The following is an 18,727-nucleotide window of genomic DNA, read 5'->3' on the forward strand; positions in this document are numbered from 1 at the left end:
TTTGCTAAGAGTGGTACTGTCAGAAAAATATCCTGATTAGAAAGGGACCAAGGGTTCCTTGTGAGGAGTCTTAACTGAAGGAAGATGAGGTGGATCGATGGAATCTTCGGGATCTTGTACCCTTCTGTGAAGCCTCTTCCCTCTTTTCCCGGAGGGCGCACTGTTATGCGTTTGCGAGGAGGGCAATGGGGAGATGGTGACCTGTCAAAAAGTTTCCCCTTTCGTTCTTTTGCCTCTCACACGAGTGCGCAGGAGAGTACTGGATTGTTGGCAAGCGCTTGTGCACACGAGAGCGCTGGTGCACAGATAAGCCGGAGAACGCTGGTGCGCAGGCGAGCGCAGGTGCTCAGGTGAGCGGGCGCGGGCACGCAGGCAAGCTGGAGAACACTGGTGTGCATACGAGCACAGGTGAGCGCTGGCGAGCTGGTGAGTGCTGACGAGCTGTAGAGCGCTGGCGTACAGGAGAGCACTTTGTGAGCTGGAGAGCACTGATGAGTAGGAAAGCACAGATGTGTAGCAGAGCAGGGGAGCGCAATTGTGCTGGTGAGCGCAGGTGCGCTGGCGAGCCAGTAAACGCTGGTGCTGAGAACGGCGAAAACGCGTTGGAGAGTGCCAGCGAACAGGAGATCGCCGACGAGCTCTTGGTGAGCACTGGCGCCCAGCCGAAGGTCTGGAACGCTGAGAAGGAAGGCTCATTCTCTAGGGTAAGGGGTGTTTTGCAAAATCACGTGGCAGGAACGGTGAAGGCATGTCAGGAACGGAGATGTGCCCTTTGGAAGGGCGAACATCCACCATGGGGGATCGTAAGCGATCCACAAAAGTGTCCAAGACCGAAGTCTGAGGACTAGCGGCAGCGTCGTCAGGAGAAGGTCCAGGAACGGCGAAGGTAGAGGGCCAGAAGACAATGGAAGAGGAGGCTCCTCTGTGGAGGAAGGCTGCGTTGGTGAAGAACCAAAGAGGTGTCTCTTAACCGGAGGTTTAAGATTTACTTCTAAGGAGGAAGGATGACGCCCTTTGATGATGCCCCTAGGGGCCGGTGGATCAGCAGGCTGACTTTCAGAAGTAGCAATCCTCCGAAGAGGAGTCTCTACAAGTGGCCCCTCTCGCGAACGAGTGATCACTTCTCAGGAGAGACTTGCCTAAGACTATGCTCTGACCCCGAAGGAAGTGAGACTCAGCAAGGGGGGAGCATAGTCTAGGCGAAGACAGCAACAGCAATCGGAGTCGATGAAGTGATGAAGATGTATGGAAGTTCTCCCTCAGAAGGGAGAAACAACCCAACACCTGGGGAGGAAAACTCTCCCTTGGAAGGGAAAGTAGTCCAACCCCTGGAGGCGAACCTCCTGGCAGCGCTCTAAGATGATCTGCCAAGAGCGGTGCCTGAGGAAGCGTAGCCGGAGCTAGTTCCTCGAAGATGAAGTGCTGATCAGGAGCTGCCAAGGGCATACTTCTAAGGAGAAGGGATGACGCCCTCTGGGGGCCAGCAGTGACAGCAGATTCCCCAGGCATGAACGGAACAGCTTTACTTTGTCGGCTCTCATAGTCGAATGAAAAAGAACTGCATCGCTGAGGAAAAATAAAACAAATTATGTAACAAAAAACTCCCTCAAGAGGAACACCTAGTCCGCGATGGGAAAGGAGACCACCGAGGGAACAAACATAAAATATAAGCAGCACACTCCCTTCCCCGGTCGACATCGACTTGAGGAGAGCGGAGAATAACTGTAATAAAACAAGAATTGCAATTATTTAAATCAACTAAAAATATTCCCTAATCGGAAGAACCACTGGATCCTCTAACGGGAAGTGTTCCTCGCGGTGAAGCAGCTGAAAAGTTAAATTACAAACAATTATAATTTCACTTGAATAATTAAGAAAAACAATAGGAAGCGCAACCTAACCCACGAACTGGAAAAGTGCTCCCCCTGTTAATATACTGTTGGAAGCCCAAGAAAGGTGAACGGCCTTGAGAAGAGAAAAACCGAAGTCAAGTTCTGAAAGGCCACACTCCCTTCCCTCAATAAATCCATATGTTCCCGTGGAAGAGCGAAAGGCTTAGACAAAAGTTGAAAGAGGAGGGTCCAAACGATGACGATTCCCCTGCGGCGGCGGCCGAGTCAACGGCAAGTTATCCGCCGACGGGATAACCGATGGACAAGGGGGGAAAGGTTGGAAAAAAGTAAGTCAAAAGACAAAATTTAATGGCAGTCTAAAATAGGCGAGGAAGAAGAGCCGTAACAGCTGAACTCTATCCGAGCCAAAATTAAAGTGAGCTAAATCACAGGAGTTTGAGTAGGAATAGCAAGCTATCCTTCCTAACCCCGCTAAATAGCGGGATGGGTAGTTAACTCTCGCTAAAATTTTAATGGCTCGTCCTTTCAGTTTCACAGAAAGTAATATCCCTAATAAATAGCGTAGGTTTGTATTCCAGTTACAGAACAAATCAGTTGTTTGCTCGCGGTCAAGAATTTCTAGTTGCTGTAATCGTATGAGTCTTAATTGTTCAAGAAGCATCATCCACTGCAATTCAACAGGGATAAAGTAAAAGGTTTTCTCTGTTTCTGGTAAATATGGAGAGTTTTCTTTTAGACAGATTATTATTACTATTATTATCTAATCTACAATCCTACTGTATTTGGAAAAGCAAGTTTGTTATAAGCCCCATTAGGGCTACAACAAGGTTAATAAGCCCAATGAGAAAAGAAATGCAGAATAAACTATATGAGAAATAATGAATAAAAGAAATTAAAATATCCTAAAATAGATTTGTCATGTAAGAACTATGAAGAGTGACTCATGACAACCTGTTCAACATAAAAATATTCGTTGCAAGGTTGAACCTCCGAAGTTGCACTGATTCAACTGACTGATTATGATCGTTCCATCTGATCATGGCTGGAATAAAACTTCTAGAATACAGTGTAGTATTGAGATCTATGATGGAGAAGGTAAGAATGTTAGAAATAATGGCATACCCAGTACTACGTGCTGGATGTAATAGTCTGGGAAGGTATGAATGCAAAGGATGGTCTGAATATGTTATTTTCATTAGTAAAATAAATTTTTGAATATACTTACCCGATGATCATGTAGCTGTCAACTCCGTTGCCCGACAGAAATCTACGGTCGGGATACGCCAGCGATCGCTATCCAGGTGGGGGTGTACACAACAGCGCCATCTGTGAGTAGGTACTCAAGTACTTCTTGTCAACAAGAACTCAATTTTCTCCTCGGTCCACTGGTTCTCTATGGGGAGGAAGGGCGGGTTCTTTAATTCATGATCATCGGGTAAGTATATTCAAAAATTTATTTTACTAATGAAAATAAAATTTTTCAATATTAATCTTACTTGATGATCATGTAGCTGATTCACACCCAGGGTGGTGGGTGGAGACCAGCATACATGTTAACAAAGAAGCTAAGTATCCCGTATTTCATTTTATCAGTTATTCAAAATAACAAACATAAAATAAATAAGTACCTGGTAAGGAAGTCGACTTGAACTATTACTCTGCCTTTTTTAAGTACGTCTTCCTTACTGAGCCTAGCGGTCCTCTTAGGATGCTGAACGACTCCTAGGTGCTGAAGTATAAAGGGCTGCAACCCATACTAAAGGACCTCATCACAACCTCTAACCTAGGCGCTTCTCAAGAAAGAATTGACCACCCGCCAAATCAACCAGGATGCGGAAGGCTTCTTAGCCGACCGTACAACCAAAAGACAACAATAAAAAGTATTCAAGAGAAAGGTTAAAAAGGTTATGGGATTATGGGAATGTAGTGGCTGAGCCCTCACCTACTACTGCACTTGCTGCTACGAATGGTCCCAGGGTGTAGCAGTTCTCGTAAAGAGACTGGACATCTTTGATATAGAATGATGCGAACACTGACTTGCTTCTCCAATAGGTTGCATCCATAACACTCTGCAGAGAACGGTTCTGTTTGAAGGCCACTGAAGTAGCAACAGCTCTCACTTCATGTGTCCTTACCTTCAGCAAAGCAAGGTCTTCTTCCTTCAGATGAGAATGTGCTTCTCTAATCAGAAGCCTGATGTAGTAAGAAACTGCGTTCTTAGACATCGGTAGAGAAGGCTTCTTGATAGCACACCATAAAGCTTCTGATTGTCCTCGTAATGGCTTTGACCTTCTTAAATAGTACCTAAGAGCTCTAACTGGGCAAAGTACTCTCTCTAGTTCGTTCCCCACCAAGTTGGACAGGCTTGGGATCTCGAACGACTTAGGCCAAGGACGGGAAGGAAGCTCGTTTTTAGCCAAAAAACCGAGCTGCAAGGAACATGTAGCCGTTTCAGATGTGAAACCTATGTTCCTGCTGAAGGCGTGGATCTCACTTACTCTTTTAGCTGTTGCTAAGCACACGAGGAAAAGAGTTTTTAATGTGAGGTCCTTAAAAGAGGCTGATTGGAGCGGTTCAAATCTTGATGACATTAGGAACCTTAAAACCACGTCTAGATTCCAGCCTGGAGTGGACAACCGACGTTCCTTTGAGGTCTCAAAAGACCTGAGGAGGTTCTGTAGATCTTTGTTGGTGGAAAGATCCAAGCCTCTGTGGCGGAATACCGCTGCCAACATACTTCTGTAACCCTTGATCGTAGGAGCTGATAGGGATCTTACGTTCCTTAGATGTAACAGGAAGTCAGCAATCTGGGTTACAGTGGTACTGGTTGAGGAAACTGCATTGGCCTTGCACCAGCTTCGGAAGACTTCCCATTTAGACTGATAGACTCTGAGAGTGGATGTCCTCCTTGCTCTGGCAATCGCTCTGGCTGCCTCCTTCGAAAAGCCTCTAGCTCTTGAGAGTCTTTCGATAGTCTGAAGGCAGTCAGACGAAGAGCGTGGAGGTTTGGGTGTACCTTCTTTACGTGAGGTTGACGCAGAAGGTCCACTCTTAGAGGAAGAGTCCTGGGAACGTCGACTAGCCATTGCAGTACCTCGGTGAACCATTCTCTCGCGGGCCAGAGGGGAGCAACCAACGTCAGCCGTGTCCCTTTGTGAGAGGCGAACTTCTGAAGTACCTTGTTGACAATCTTGAACGGCGGGAACGCATACAGGTCGAGATGGGACCAATCCAGCAGAAAGGCATCCACGTGAACTGCTGCTGGGTCTGGAATCGGAGAACAATACATCGGGAGCCTCTTGGTCATCGAGGTAGCGAATAGATCTATGGTTGGCTGACCCCACAGGGCCCATAGTCTGCTGCAAACATTCTTGTGAAGGGTCCACTCTGTGGGGATGACCTGACCCTTCCGGCTGAGGCGATCTGCCATGACATTCATATCGCCCTGAATGAACCTCGTTACCAGCGAAAGCTTTCGATCTTTTGACCAAATGAGGAGGTCCCTTGCGATCTCGAACAACTTCCTCGAATGAGTCCCTCCCTGCTTGGAGATGTAAGCCAAGGCTGTGGTGTTGTCGGAGTTCACCTCCACCACCTTGTTTAGCTGGAGGGACTTGAAGTTTATCAAGGCCAGATGAACCGCCAACAACTCCTTGCAATTGATGTGAAGTGTCCTTTGCTCCTGATTCCATGTGCCCGAGCATTCCTGTCCGTCCAGTGTCGCACCCCAGCCCGTGTCCGATGCGTCCGAGAAGAGACGGTGGTCGGGGGTCTGAACAGCCAATGGTAGACCTTCCTTGAGAAGAATGCTGTTCTTCCACCACGTTAGAGTAGACCTCATCTCTTCGGAAACAGGAACTGAGACCGTCTCTAGCGTCATGTCCTTTATCCAGTGAGCAGCTAGATGATACTGAAGGGGGCGGAGGTGGAGTCTCCCTAACTCGATGAACAGGGCCAGCGATGAAAGTGTCCCTGTTAGACTCATCCACTGCCTGACTGAACATCGGTTCCTTCTCAGCATGCTCTGGATGCATTCTAGGGCTTGATTGATCCTTGGGGCCGACGGAAAAGCCCGAAAAGCTCGACTCTGAATCTCCATACCCAGATAGACAATGGTCTGGGATGGGACGAGCTGGGACTTCTCTATATTGACCAGGAGGCCCAGTTCCTTGGTCAGATCCATAGTCCATCTGAGATTCTCCAGACAGCGACGGTTTGTTGGAGCTCTTAAAAGCCAGTCGTCTAAATAGAGGGAGGCTCTGATGTCTGCCAAGTGAAGGAATTTCGCAATATTCCTCATCAGTCTGGTAAACACAAGAGGTGCCGTGCTTAGGCCAAAGCACAGGGCTTGGAACTGGTACACAACCTTTCCAAAGACGAACCTTAGGAAAGGTTGGGAGTCTGGATGGATGGGGACGTGAAAGTACGCGTCTTTCAGGTCTAACGAGACCATCCAGTCCTCCTGCCTGACCGCTGCTAGGACCGACTTCGTCGTCTCCATCATGAACGTCTGCTTGGTGACAAAAGCATTGAGAGCACTGACGTCCAGCACCGGTCTCCAACCTCCTGTCTTCTTGGCTACCAGGAAGAGACGGTTGTAAAAGCCCGGGGATTGATGATCCCGGACTATGACCACCGCTTCCTTTTGTAGCAAGAGCGACACCTCTTGTTGCAACGCTAGCCTCTTGTCCTTCTCCTTGTAGTTGGGAGAGAGGTTGATGGGAAACGTAGCTAGAGGGGGACTGCGGCAGAACGGAATTCTGTATCCCTCCCTTAGCCACTTCACAGACTGAGCGTCTGCACCTCTGCTCTCCCAAGCTTGCCAGAAGGTCTTGAGTCTGGCTCCTACTGCTGTCTGGAGAGGAAGGCAGTCAGAACTTGCCTTTTGCGAACTTGGAACCCTTCTTGGACTTGCCACGGTGACTGTCTGCACGGGTACCTCCTCTGCTGGAGGCTCTGCCACGAAAGGGCGGGATGAACCTAGATGCAGGTGTGTCAACTGCTGCAGGGCGGAAGGGTCTAGGCACGGAAGGTAAGGTTTTAGCCTTACGTGCAGAAGATGCCATAAGATCATGAGTATCCTTCTGGATAAGCGAGGCAGCCATCCCCTTAATCAGCTCCTCCGGAAACAGACACTTGGAGAGAGGAGCAAACAACAACTCTGACTTCTGGCAAGGAGTGATACCAGCCGATAAGAAGGAGCAAAGATGTTCTCTCTTCTTAAGGACTCCTGACACATACGAAGCCGCAAGTTCACCAGCCCATCCCGAATTGCTTTGTCCATGCTAGACATGATCAGCATGGCCGAGTCCTTATCTGAAGGGGAAGTCTTCCTGCTTAAGGCTCCCAAACACCAATCGAGGAAGTTGAATATCTCGAAGGCACGAAAGACTCCCTTCAACAGATGATCCAAATCAGAAAAGGACTAGCAGATCTTCGAACGTCTCATAGCCAACCTGCGGGGAGAGTCAACCAGACTTGAGAAGTCGCCCTGGGCAGAGGCAGGAACTCCCAAGCCGGGTTCCTCTCCCGTGGCATACCAGACGCTCGACTTAGAAGCAAGCTTGGTAGGCGGAAAGACGAAAGAAGTCTTTCCCAGTTGCTTCTTGGAATGCAACCACTCTCCCATAACCCTCAAAGCTCTCTTAGATGATCTGGCGAGAACAAGCTTGGTGAAGGCAGGCGCAGCAGACTGCATGCCCAGAGCAAACTCGGAGGGAGGAGAACGAGGGGTTGCAGACACAAACTGCTCAGGATACAAGTCCCTGAACAAGGCAAGGACTTTACGAAAGTCTAAGGAGGGAGGCGTAGACTTGGGCCCTTCAAAATCAGAGTGAGGTTCATCCAGATGTGCAGCTTCGTCATCCGATACACCATCATCCGAAAGCTGAGTTGTAAGTGGCAAAGGTAGAGCAGAAAGCTGAACGGCTGAATCCGGCAGTACGGGTGCATGCGTACCTGCGGATCCAACATCATGCCGCTGCTGGTCGGTCTGCGAGCTGGCAACAACAAAAGCAGAGGGCTGGTGTGTGGGAGGGGCTGCGGTGGGTTGAGGAGCATGCGGTATGGTATGCGGAGCATGCTGTAAGGTATGCGGCGCATGCTGCATGGTATGCGGAGCATGCTGTAAGGTATGCAGAGCATGCTGCATGGGCTGCGGAGAATGCCGCATAGTGCTGGAACCCGGCAGCTCTACAGAACCTTCCCACTGCTGATGCGGTAGCTCACGCATGTTAGCAGATGGTGCAGCAAGAACATGCGTCTGGCAGGGTGGACTGCGCATCGGTGGTGGAGCTCTCACAGGTGGAGTGTGGGAGCAGGCAGCCGCAGTATCTGCTGAGCGCACAACCTCGGCGGGTTGTAGGTTAACAGGAGCAGTGTTAACCTTCTCAGCATGATACTCCTGCATGAATGCCGCAAGCTGAGACTGCATAGTCTGCAGCATGGACCACTTAGGGTCTACTGTGGTTGGAGCAACAACAGACGGAGCAGTAGCCTGTTGAGGGACCACTCTACCTCTCTTGGGAGGTGTGCAGTCATCAGATGACTGCAGCGAGTCCGAACTGACCCAGTGGCTACACCTGGGCCGTTGGACTCGCTCGGAAGGGACCTTACGTTTGAGCGGTCGTGAGACCTTGGTCCACCGTTTCCTCCTGGAAACTTCTTCCACAGACGAGGAATGTAAGGGCTCATTCGTCTGTATGTGGATGGGACGATCCTTAACAGATACGTCCGCAACCACTGAGGATACATCCGTGCGCCGATCAAGGCCTGCCGAACCCTTTGGTCCTTCGACATTGCTTCTCCCCTGGGCTTGGGAGCTTGCAAGAGGTCCCGGACTGGGAGGACGACTGGCACGCACAGATGTACCCTCATGCGCAACACTGACACTGACACTTTGCACATCACTAGCACTAACACTTCCCACTGCACTCTTCGCTTTCAGCTCTCTGACATCTGCCAAGAGCTGATTACGGTCATTAGCCAATGACTCCACTTTGTCACCGAGAGCCTGAATGGCACGCAACATATCCGCCATTGCAGGCTGAGCACTCGTAGCAGGTTCGGGAGTCACCACCACAGGGGAAGGAAAAGGTTGAGGGGCATGGGGAGAGGAAAAATCCACAGAGCGAGAAGAACTCCTCCTATTTTTCTCCTTCTCTAACCTACGTGCATATCTAAGGAATTCGTTAAAATCGAATTCCGAAAGCCCAGCACATTCCCCACATCGATCTTCCAATTGACAGGATTTACCCCTACAATTGGAACATACGGTGTGAGGATCTATAGAGGCCTTCGGAAGACGCCTAGCACAAGTCCTAACGCTACACTGCCTGTACTTAGGTAATTGAGACTGGTCAGACATCTTGAATTTAGAAGTAGTCAAGGGGGGATTCCAAAATCTAGCAAAGTTCGTTAACAATTAATCCAAATTAATTCCAAAAGCTTGCTAAGCTAATGATAAAGCTTCCTGAATAGCGTAGGCTAAACTCTAGAGCAAATACATCACCAAAACGTGAACAATAACTCCAGAATCAACAGCGTATCCAAGTAGGTCTTGCCGGCGGCACGACAGAGGAAAAATTGAGTTCTTGTTGACAAGAAGTACTTGAGTACCTACTCACAGATGGCGCTGTTGTGTACACCCCCACCTGGATAGCGATCGCTGGCGTATCCCGACCGTAGATTTCTGTCGGGCAACGGAGTTGAAAGCTACATGATCATCGGGTAAGATTAATATTGAAAAAAATGGAATAATCTTATGCCACATCGCATAAAGAACTGAACAACAATGCAAGATTAATTATTATTATTATTATTACTTGCTGAGCTACAATCCTAGTTGGATAAGCAAGATGCTATAAGCCCAAGAGGGTTCAATAGGGAAAATAGCCCAGCGCAGAAAGGAAATAATGAAATAAATCAACTACAAGATAAGTAATACACAATTAAAATAAAATATTCTAAGAGCAGTAACATTAAAATAAATCTTTCCTATATAAACTATAAAAACTTAAAAAAAAAAACAAGAGGAATGTTAATGTTAATGGAGTCTCATCAAATGAATTTCCAGTGAACAGCGGAGTTCTCCAAGGGAATGTGTTGTCACCTATATTGTTTATCCTCCTCATGGATTTTGTAATACATAGAACAGTCAGAGATAGTGGAGAATGTGTGCAAAGTTAATGTTAATGGAGTCTCATCAAATGAATTTCCAGTGAACAGCGGAGTTCTCCAAGGGAATGTGTTGTCACCTATATTGTTTATACTCCTCATGGATTTTGTAATGCATAGAACAGTCAGAGACGGTAGAGAATGTGTGCAAAGTTAATGTTAATGGAGTCTCATCAAATGAATTTCAAGTGAACAGCGGAGTTCTCCAAGGGAATGTGTTGTCACCTATATTGTTTATCCTCCTCATGGATTTTGTAATGCATAGAACAGTCAGAGACGGTAGAGAATGTGTGCAAAGTTAATGTTAATGGAGTCTCATCAAATGAATTTCCAGTGAACAGCGGAGTTCTCCAAGGGAATGTGTTGTCACCTATATTGTTTATCCTCCTCATGGATTTTGTAATGCATAGATGGTGGAGAATGTGTGCAAAGTTAATGTTAATGGAGTCTCATCAAATGAATTTCCAGTGAACAGTGGAGTTTTCCAAGGGAATGTGTTGTTACCTATATTGTTTATCCTCCTCATGGATTTTGTAATGCATAGAACAGTCAGAGACGGTAGAGAATGTGTGCAAAGTTAATGTTAATGGAGTCTCATCAAATGAATTTCCAGTGAACAGCGGAGTTCTCCAAGGGAATGTGTTGTCACCTATATTGTTTATCCTCCTCATGGATTTTGTAATGCATAGATGGTGGAGAATGTGTGCAAAGTTAATGTTAATGGAGTCTCATCAAATGAATTTCCAGTGAACAGCGGAGTTTTCCAAGGGAATGTGTTGTCACCTATATTGTTTATCCTCCTCATGGATTTTGTAATGCATAGATGGTGGAGAATGTGTGCAAAGTTAATGTTAATGGAGTCTCATCAAATGAATTTCCAGTGAACAGCGGAGTTTTCCAAGGGAATGTGTTGTTACCTATATTGTTTATCCTCCTCATGGATTTTGTAATGCATAGAACAGTCAGAGACGGTAGAGAATGTGTGCAAAGTTAATGTTAATGGAGTCTCATCAAATGAATTTCCAGTGAACAGCGAAGTTCTCCAAGGGAATGTGTTGTCACCTATATTGTTTATCCTCCTCATGGATTTTGTAATGCATAGAATAGTCAGAGATAGTGGAGAATGATTGGACTGGATTGGTGATAAGAATTTAGCTGACCTAGAGTATGCTGATGATGCTGTCCTTGTTATCACAACACCACAGGATCTGCAATTCTTTCTTACAAGAATGCATGAAATATCACACGAAGTTGGGCTGAAGATAAATAGAAGAAAGACAGATGGTGAGAACAAAGTATGTAAGGGAAGATGAAATATCATTGGAAGGAGAAAGGATTAATGAGGTAGAATCATTCAAGTATTTAGGAACTATGATCTCCAATACAGGGTCTTTAGAATTAGAGTTTAGTGAAAGATTGAAAAAAGCAATTCAGACAATGGCTAGGTTAAGTAAAATTTGGAAATCAAATCGCCTGAAATTACATATAAAAATCAGACTATATATCAGTTGAGTGAGATCGATGTTACTCTCTGGACATGAGTCATGGTATGATAATGAAATTATCTCCAATAGATTTAGTAGATTTGAAAACAAAGCCCTCAGAAGGATAGTGAGAGTTAAATGGCAAGACAGGATTAGAAATGAAACTATAAGAGAGATTACTTGAGTGCCATATGATGATGAGATCATGATGAGGGGTAAATGGAGATGGTTTGGGCATACTCTTTGCACTTCCCAAGAGAGATTATTTTACCAAACGTTCAGCTGGGTTCCACAAGGCACTAGAAGAGTTGGAAAACCCAGGCCTACATGGCTGAGGATTATGAAACGCAAGGCAGGAGATGAATGGAGAAGTATTGAATTAACCAAGACCCTATGCGCCAATTATGAACATCAGCAGCTACAGCACCGATATGGAAATTATGCTTCTCATGTAAAGAAAATAATAAAAGCAAAGAAAAAGAAAACAGACCTAGGATTTTACTAAAAACAGAATTCAAGCTGGACCTATTAGAAATGGATATACTGTAGCACATAAGGCTATATGGCTAGGTTCCTAAGCAACAGCTACAACTCCATCAAACTAAAGACAACAAATGGTGAAAACTATTATTCATAAGGTGTTAAGCAATTGATTTTTTGCCTAAGCTTACTGCAAATGCTTAGTTTTTATTCGTTAGGCTAATTCAAGCAGTTACTGGGTCACCCTCCTACTCCAACATTAGGAGGAACAAGGAAGACCCCAAAAAACTGTAGACTCTAGAAACTGCTTTCATTCAAGCAGTTACTGGGTAACCCTCCTACTCCAGCATTAGGAGTAATGAGGGAGACCCAGATGATTCTAGACTCTCAACGAAATATTTCTTAGCAGGGAGACCCAAAAGCCCCAAGGAAGGCAGGAGTTGCAGCAACAGGAAAGTCTTCCCCATTGGTAGATGCCACTGCTTCCTAAGGAGAGCAACGATGTCCACACCTGAGGTTTGTCCGGAGTCGAGCGCTCTACTGGTGCATTATATTTAGAGTGGTCATCACTCTCACACGACCGTCCTCCAGAGGAAAACAAGTGAGCAGAGTCAAAGAGGAGGGCTTGCCAATGGCCAAGGAAGTTGGGGTTTCTTCGCCTTCGAGGAAAACCCTGAAAAAAAGAATATCTTAGACATCCTCTTTGCCGCCTATCAATCTCCCCCTCTAGGAGGATGGTTACTCCCAACACTCAATAACAGGAGTCTACAAGCAGAGAGACTCTGCATACAAGACAATTCCAGAACGAGTCAAGCTATAAGGCCAGTTTGGTAATGGGGGTGAGAGAACGTAACGTTCTCACTCCTCTGAGCCAAAAAACAAAAGTGACGATTGAACACAGGTGTGTGTACTGTAAGCGGGATAGCCGGTAATACCCCCTATCCTCATAACCACCGGTGTGGTAGTTATACCTCGCTAAAAGTGTTAAGGCATGTCTTTCAGGTTTGCCGAAAGTATACAGTATTCCCTAATAAAGAGTGAGAGGGTTTGCATTAGTGATGGAGCAAATGAAAATTAGTGTGGGCCAACTGACAATATATTAAGTACTCCTGCAACCAATCATTTATAAAATACCTACTTAGTCATATAAGGTGTTGTTATTCGTTTTGTTACAGGAATTTGATGACCTTCACCAGCGGGCAATAATTCCATTTGATTCTCATCTTCCTGCAAATCAAAGAAAATTAATGAAGTCCAATATTAAATCTGATATAACATTTGTGTATTACTAGATAAATAATCAAAAGGGCTAAAGAAATTATAATTATTTTCAATATTTTTGTCTCAATCTTTCATTATATCTAAATTAAAAATTTATAAAAAAAAATAATTCTACTGTAACTTTTCATTATATCTAAACTAAAAATTTATTAAAAAGAGAATCTACAGTACTGTATTCCCTTGCCTACAAGCAAAAAAAAACCATGAGTAGAAACAGTACCCAACTGTATACTCTATTCATTTTGATAATTTTTTCATACTTTTTTATCTTTATAAATTCAAGCTTTCATAAACTCTCCCTGCAGTTGTAACCCTATCTACACTCAAACACTTTTTCAACTAAAACTTACGCTCACGGTAAACACATCCTTTCATACTCAAAAAAAAATTAAAGCCTAAACACTAACAGTGAAGGTAAATACTAAAACTTGACTGATGATGATGACAATTAGCTTTGCAGTAATAAACAAATGTAGATTATGATAGCTAGATAAATGTACAGCACAGCAAAGAGCACTACTGCTCTTCTCAAAGCACCACTTCAGCAGGTGCTTCTTCATATGGTGCAATATTTTCGTCGTTGTCATTCAGCGTGGTAAATGACAAATTTGAAAGTAATTTGTATTTTTTTTGCTTATACAATTCTGATTTCTTACGTAGTAGAGATGATACAGAGTGAGTTGGTTTAGCTTTAATAACTTTAATGTGAGGACAGCTCCTCAAAGGCGAAACCTCAGGATCAAACTTATCCCTAAAACAACTGAGGGCAAAGCTCACCTACTTCATTCGCAGAGCAGATCCTGATAGTACACCCGCAGGTCACAATCCGAGAAAAATTGCTTCCTCACTGAACTTCTTTCAGTATATGGACTTTGAGAGTCTTCGCTCATACACTGGTTGGAAATCCTCCAGAGTTTTTTATAAACATTATGCGAAGCAAGTGCACGTGTTGAAACATTTTGTGGTGGCGGCAGGTAGTGTGGTGAAACCTGTCTAGTGCTGCAATGAACAGTGAATTGATTGGGACTTTTAAATTCGGGTGAAAAGGTGTTGACACCTTCCAGTGCAATACCCTTTTATTGAGTGTCACCCTGGTGACACTAGGACTGTTCTTTTTAGGTGCAGAATTATACCAATGACACTAGTGCCATGTGTACACTTGTACACAGAGTTGATAGTTATCCAACATTTACAGTAAAATTATCTTGATAATTTTTCAACTGATTTTGAGTGGCCACTAATTTTTTCTTCCCTTTCAGGTAGAAAATATTTTTATTTGTATATGTTGAATGTATAATTCTATTACAAATTTTAATACACCTTCTGTTCCATTTGATTATCGATTTAATAAAATGGTGAAGTGTCTTTGCGTCTTATTTCGCCCCGTATGTAGCTAAATAAACTTAGCCGGAGTCTTTTACTTATTTTCCTAAGTAAAGTTCATACTTAAGGTACTTAATCATATGAACAAAAAGATCTAAATGATATTTATATTTGTTCCTATATGAATACAAACCTTGTGCTTCTATTGTCGAGTACGACATTTCCCTACAGGGGCAGGAGGCCCTAACATTGTTCCATGCTTAGTGGTAATGACGTACAATGGTATCGTCATATACAGTATTTCAGTAGTCTGAATGACCATATAGAAGCTGACCCAAGGTTGAGGCACTTATACAAACCCACAGATACAGTACTTTCAAGCAATTCTCTGGTAAACTTCCATAAGGACGACATGGCTTGAGCCCAAAAAAACGGATTTTGAAGCAAAGCAAAAAATCTATTTTTGGGTGAGATGGCCATGTCGTCCTGATGGACCCATCCTCCTTTTCTAAGAAAAGGATTATGTAATAATCCCCTCCCAAAACTACTCTATCTGTAGCACCATGCTCAATGCTACAAGGAATGAGCGGCCATTTTGGGCCCTGTAATAGTAGGGGAGGAAGGGTAACCTTGATAACGGCTCTCCTTCAATTTCCCCACTCTTCTCCCTCAGAGCGAAAACTATATTCGGGGTAAAGATTGCCATGTGTCATATCAAGATATATGTCCCCTGATATTATGCGATATCCTTAAGAAAAACTTTAAGGATACTTGCACCAGGAGTTAGAATTCTGGAGACCTATGGTCAATTCTCTGGGAGTATCACTGTAGCCAAATATCCCTTAGAAAGCTGCCAATAGGAAGCTTCCATCAGGACGGCATGGCCATCTCACCCAAAAATAGATTTTTTGCTTTGCTTCAAAATCTGCTTATTATGTCAAACTCCTTAGTATTTGGGGGTCTGTAAACTACAATATTCACTAGTTTTTCAAATTCAAATTCTACCGCAATCAATTCACATTCTGTGTTGCTTTATTTTTCAGACTTTTCCTTGATTTATGTCTCTTCCATATATTGCGGTTCCCCCTTGATTCCTATTTGTTCTGTCTGATCTATATGTTTGGGAATATGACAAATTCGGAGATAATTTGTATTTTTCCTAATCATACAAACCTTAGCTATTTACATAGGGTTTACTTTCGGCGTAGCTGAAGTGACGAGCCATTAGATTTTAACGAGGGTTAAACTACTCCCGCGCTAGTTAGCACGGGGGTAGGGGAGGGGTAGCTAGCTACCCCTCACCCCTCCACACATCGGTGAGCTGCCTCACTTCACTTAGAGGTAGGACTTGTCTTGGGAGACAGGGCTGGCAGGCAAATATGTGTAAATAGCTAAGGTTTGTATGGTTAGGAAAAATACAAATTATCTCCGAATTTGTCATTTGTTCTGTAACCGAAATACAAACCACACTATTTACATAGGGTGACTTACCCTTAGGCAGGATGGAAAGTCCCCAGCCTTACTGGCTTTTGCTTACCCGGGGACTCAGAATCCGAGTGCACAGCACTTCGAGAAAATGAGTCCCTGCGCCTCGCAAGTTTCTTGCTACGCAAGAAACGAGCGGCCTACATAAGTTGTGTGTGGAGAGATGAAGTGTAACTCGTCCTAGGAAGTTGACCTGAAGTCCTTTATATGGAATTCTAGGCTAGGACGTCCCCATACCACCTCGTCAGGGTATGGGGGACGCGACAGTATTGTACTTAATACTAGGAACACAAGGAAGCATGGTTTACCAGCAGAGGTTTGAGGTCAGCTATGCAGAGACCCAGGATGCTATATTCCCCAAGAGAGGGGAGGATGAAGAAAGAAGTAAGGGCCAGACATACTCTTTCATTCACGCAGACTAAAACCGGGTAACAGTGCCCTCAACCTTCTGCTACTTGTCCATTAAGGAGCCTGAGGTTAGACCAGCTGTTGTGCATCCACCATAGGGCCGATAGAAAAAGTAGCGAGGCTCCTGTGGGTCACGTCCCGCAGGTAGTGGGCTGTGAAGGTCGTCTGACGCTTCCAGACTCCAACTTGTAGAACCTGCGTCACAGAGAAGTTTCTCTTGAAGGCCAGGGACGTGGCGATGCCCCTGACATCATGTGCCCTAGGGCGACGTGACGGAGGAGGGTCTGGATTTAAGGCATGATGGATGGTCTGTCGAATCCAGGCTGAGATGGTATTCTTGGTGACCCTCTTCGTCCTACCCATGCTCACAAACAGGGCTTGCACGCGGGGACGGACTGCAAGGAAGCATGGTTTACCTGCAGAGGTTTGAGGTCAGCTATGCAGAAACCCAGGATACTGCATTCCCCAAAAGAGGGGAGGATGAAGAAAGAAGTAAGGGCCAGACATACTCTTTCATTCACGCAGACTAAAACCGGGTAACAGTGCCCTCAACCTTCTGCTACTTGTCCATTAAGGAGCCTGAGGTTAGACCAGCTGTTGTGCATCCACCATAGGGCCGATAGAAAAAGTATCGAGGCTCCTGTGGGTAACGTCCTGCAGGTAGTGGGCTGTGAAGGTCGTCTGACGCTTCCAGACTCCAACTTGTAGAACCTGCGTCACAGAGAAGTTTCTCTTGAAGGCCAGGGACGTGGCGATGCCCCTGACATCATGTGCCCTAGGGCGACGTGACGGAGGAGGGTCTGGATTCAAGGCATGATGGATGGTCCGTCGAATCCAGGCTGAGATGGTATTCTTGGTGACCCTCTTCGTCCTACCCGTGCTCACAAACAGGGCTTGCATGCGGGGACGGACTGCAGCTGTTCTCTTCAGATAACGTCTCAGACTTCTTACTGGGCAGCGTAGCAGGTGATCTGGGTCATCTGTTACGGAGCGGAGACTCACAACCCTGAAGGAGTCGAACCGTGGGTCCGGCACTCCAGGGTTCTGAGTCTTGGCAACAAACTCAGGGACGAACCTGAACGTTACCTCCCCCCATCCCCTTGAATGGGCGATGTCGTATGAGAGACCATGAAGTTCACCGACTCGCTTGGCCGAAGCCAGAGCGAGCAGGAATACTGTCTTCCAAGCCAGGTGTTGGTCAGAGGCCTGGCGTAATGGTTCGAACGGAGGTCTCTTCAGAGCCCTGAGGACCCGAACCACGTTCCAAGGAGGCGGTCTCACTTCCGACTGAGGGCAGGTAAGCTCGTAGCTACGTATGAGTAAGGAAAGTTCCAGCGAGGAGGAAATGTCTATTCCTTTCAGCCTGAAGGCAAGGCATAAGGCTGAGCGATAGCCTTTCACAGCCGAGACAGAAAGGCGCATTTCCTCCTGCAAATAAACGAGGAACTCCGCTATTGCTGGAATAGAGGCATCGAGGGGAGAGATACCCTTCCCATGACACCAACCACAGAAGACTCTCCACTTCGCCTGGTAGACCCCTGCGGATGACTTTCGCAGGTGTCGAGACATCCTTTCCGCAACTTGTTGCAAAAAGCCTCTCTCAGTGAGGAGACGCTGGATAGTCTCCAGGCGTGAAGCCGAAGCGATGCTACGGCTTTGTGGAATATGTTGCAATGTGGTTGTCCGAGTAGCTCGTGTCGTGGGGGAAGCTCTCTCGGGGGTTGCGTCAGGAGCTGCAGAAGGTCCGGAAACCACTCTGCATGATGCCATAGCAGAGCTATTAAGGTCATCGACAGGTTGACCGATAGTCTGGTCTTGTTGAGCACCCTTCTCATCAGACAGGACGGTGGGAAGGCGTAGACGTCGATGTTGTCCCACCGTTGTTGGAAGGCATCTTGCCAGAGTGCCTTGGGGTCTGGGACTGGGGAGCAGTACAGCGGCAACTTGAAATTCAAGGCTGTCGCGAACAGGTCCACTGTCGGGGAACCCCACAAAGTCAAGACTTTGTTGGCTACCTGAGGATCCAAAGACCACTCGGTACTCACTATCTGCGAAGCTCTGCTCAGATTGTCGGCGAGCACATTCCTTTTCCCAGGAATGAAGCAAGCTGATAGACGTATCGAGTGGACTTCTGTCCATCTTAGTATCTCTACTGCAAGATGGGATAGCTGTTCTGAAAAGGTACCTCCCTGCTTGTTGATATAAGCCACTACCGTGGTGTTGTCACTCATCACCACC

At 45.8% G+C, this 18,727-nt stretch overlaps 1 protein-coding gene across 1 annotated transcript in view; it reads right to left on the reverse strand.

Annotated features, from left to right (window-relative positions):
* Polr2F (RNA polymerase II subunit RpII18) overlaps positions 1-18,727 on the reverse strand; it is a 57,174-nt gene that overhangs the window by 9,325 nt on the left and 29,122 nt on the right. The window contains exon 3 of the mRNA XM_068359872.1: positions 13,131-13,219. Within this exon, the coding sequence (XP_068215973.1) occupies positions 13,131-13,219 (89 nt within the window). The remainder of the gene's footprint in view (positions 1-13,130; positions 13,220-18,727) is intronic.

Source organism: Palaemon carinicauda, chromosome 36 (genome assembly GCF_036898095.1).
Source record: "Palaemon carinicauda isolate YSFRI2023 chromosome 36, ASM3689809v2, whole genome shotgun sequence".
In the NCBI taxonomy this organism is placed as follows: Eukaryota; Metazoa; Arthropoda; class Malacostraca; order Decapoda; family Palaemonidae; genus Palaemon; species Palaemon carinicauda.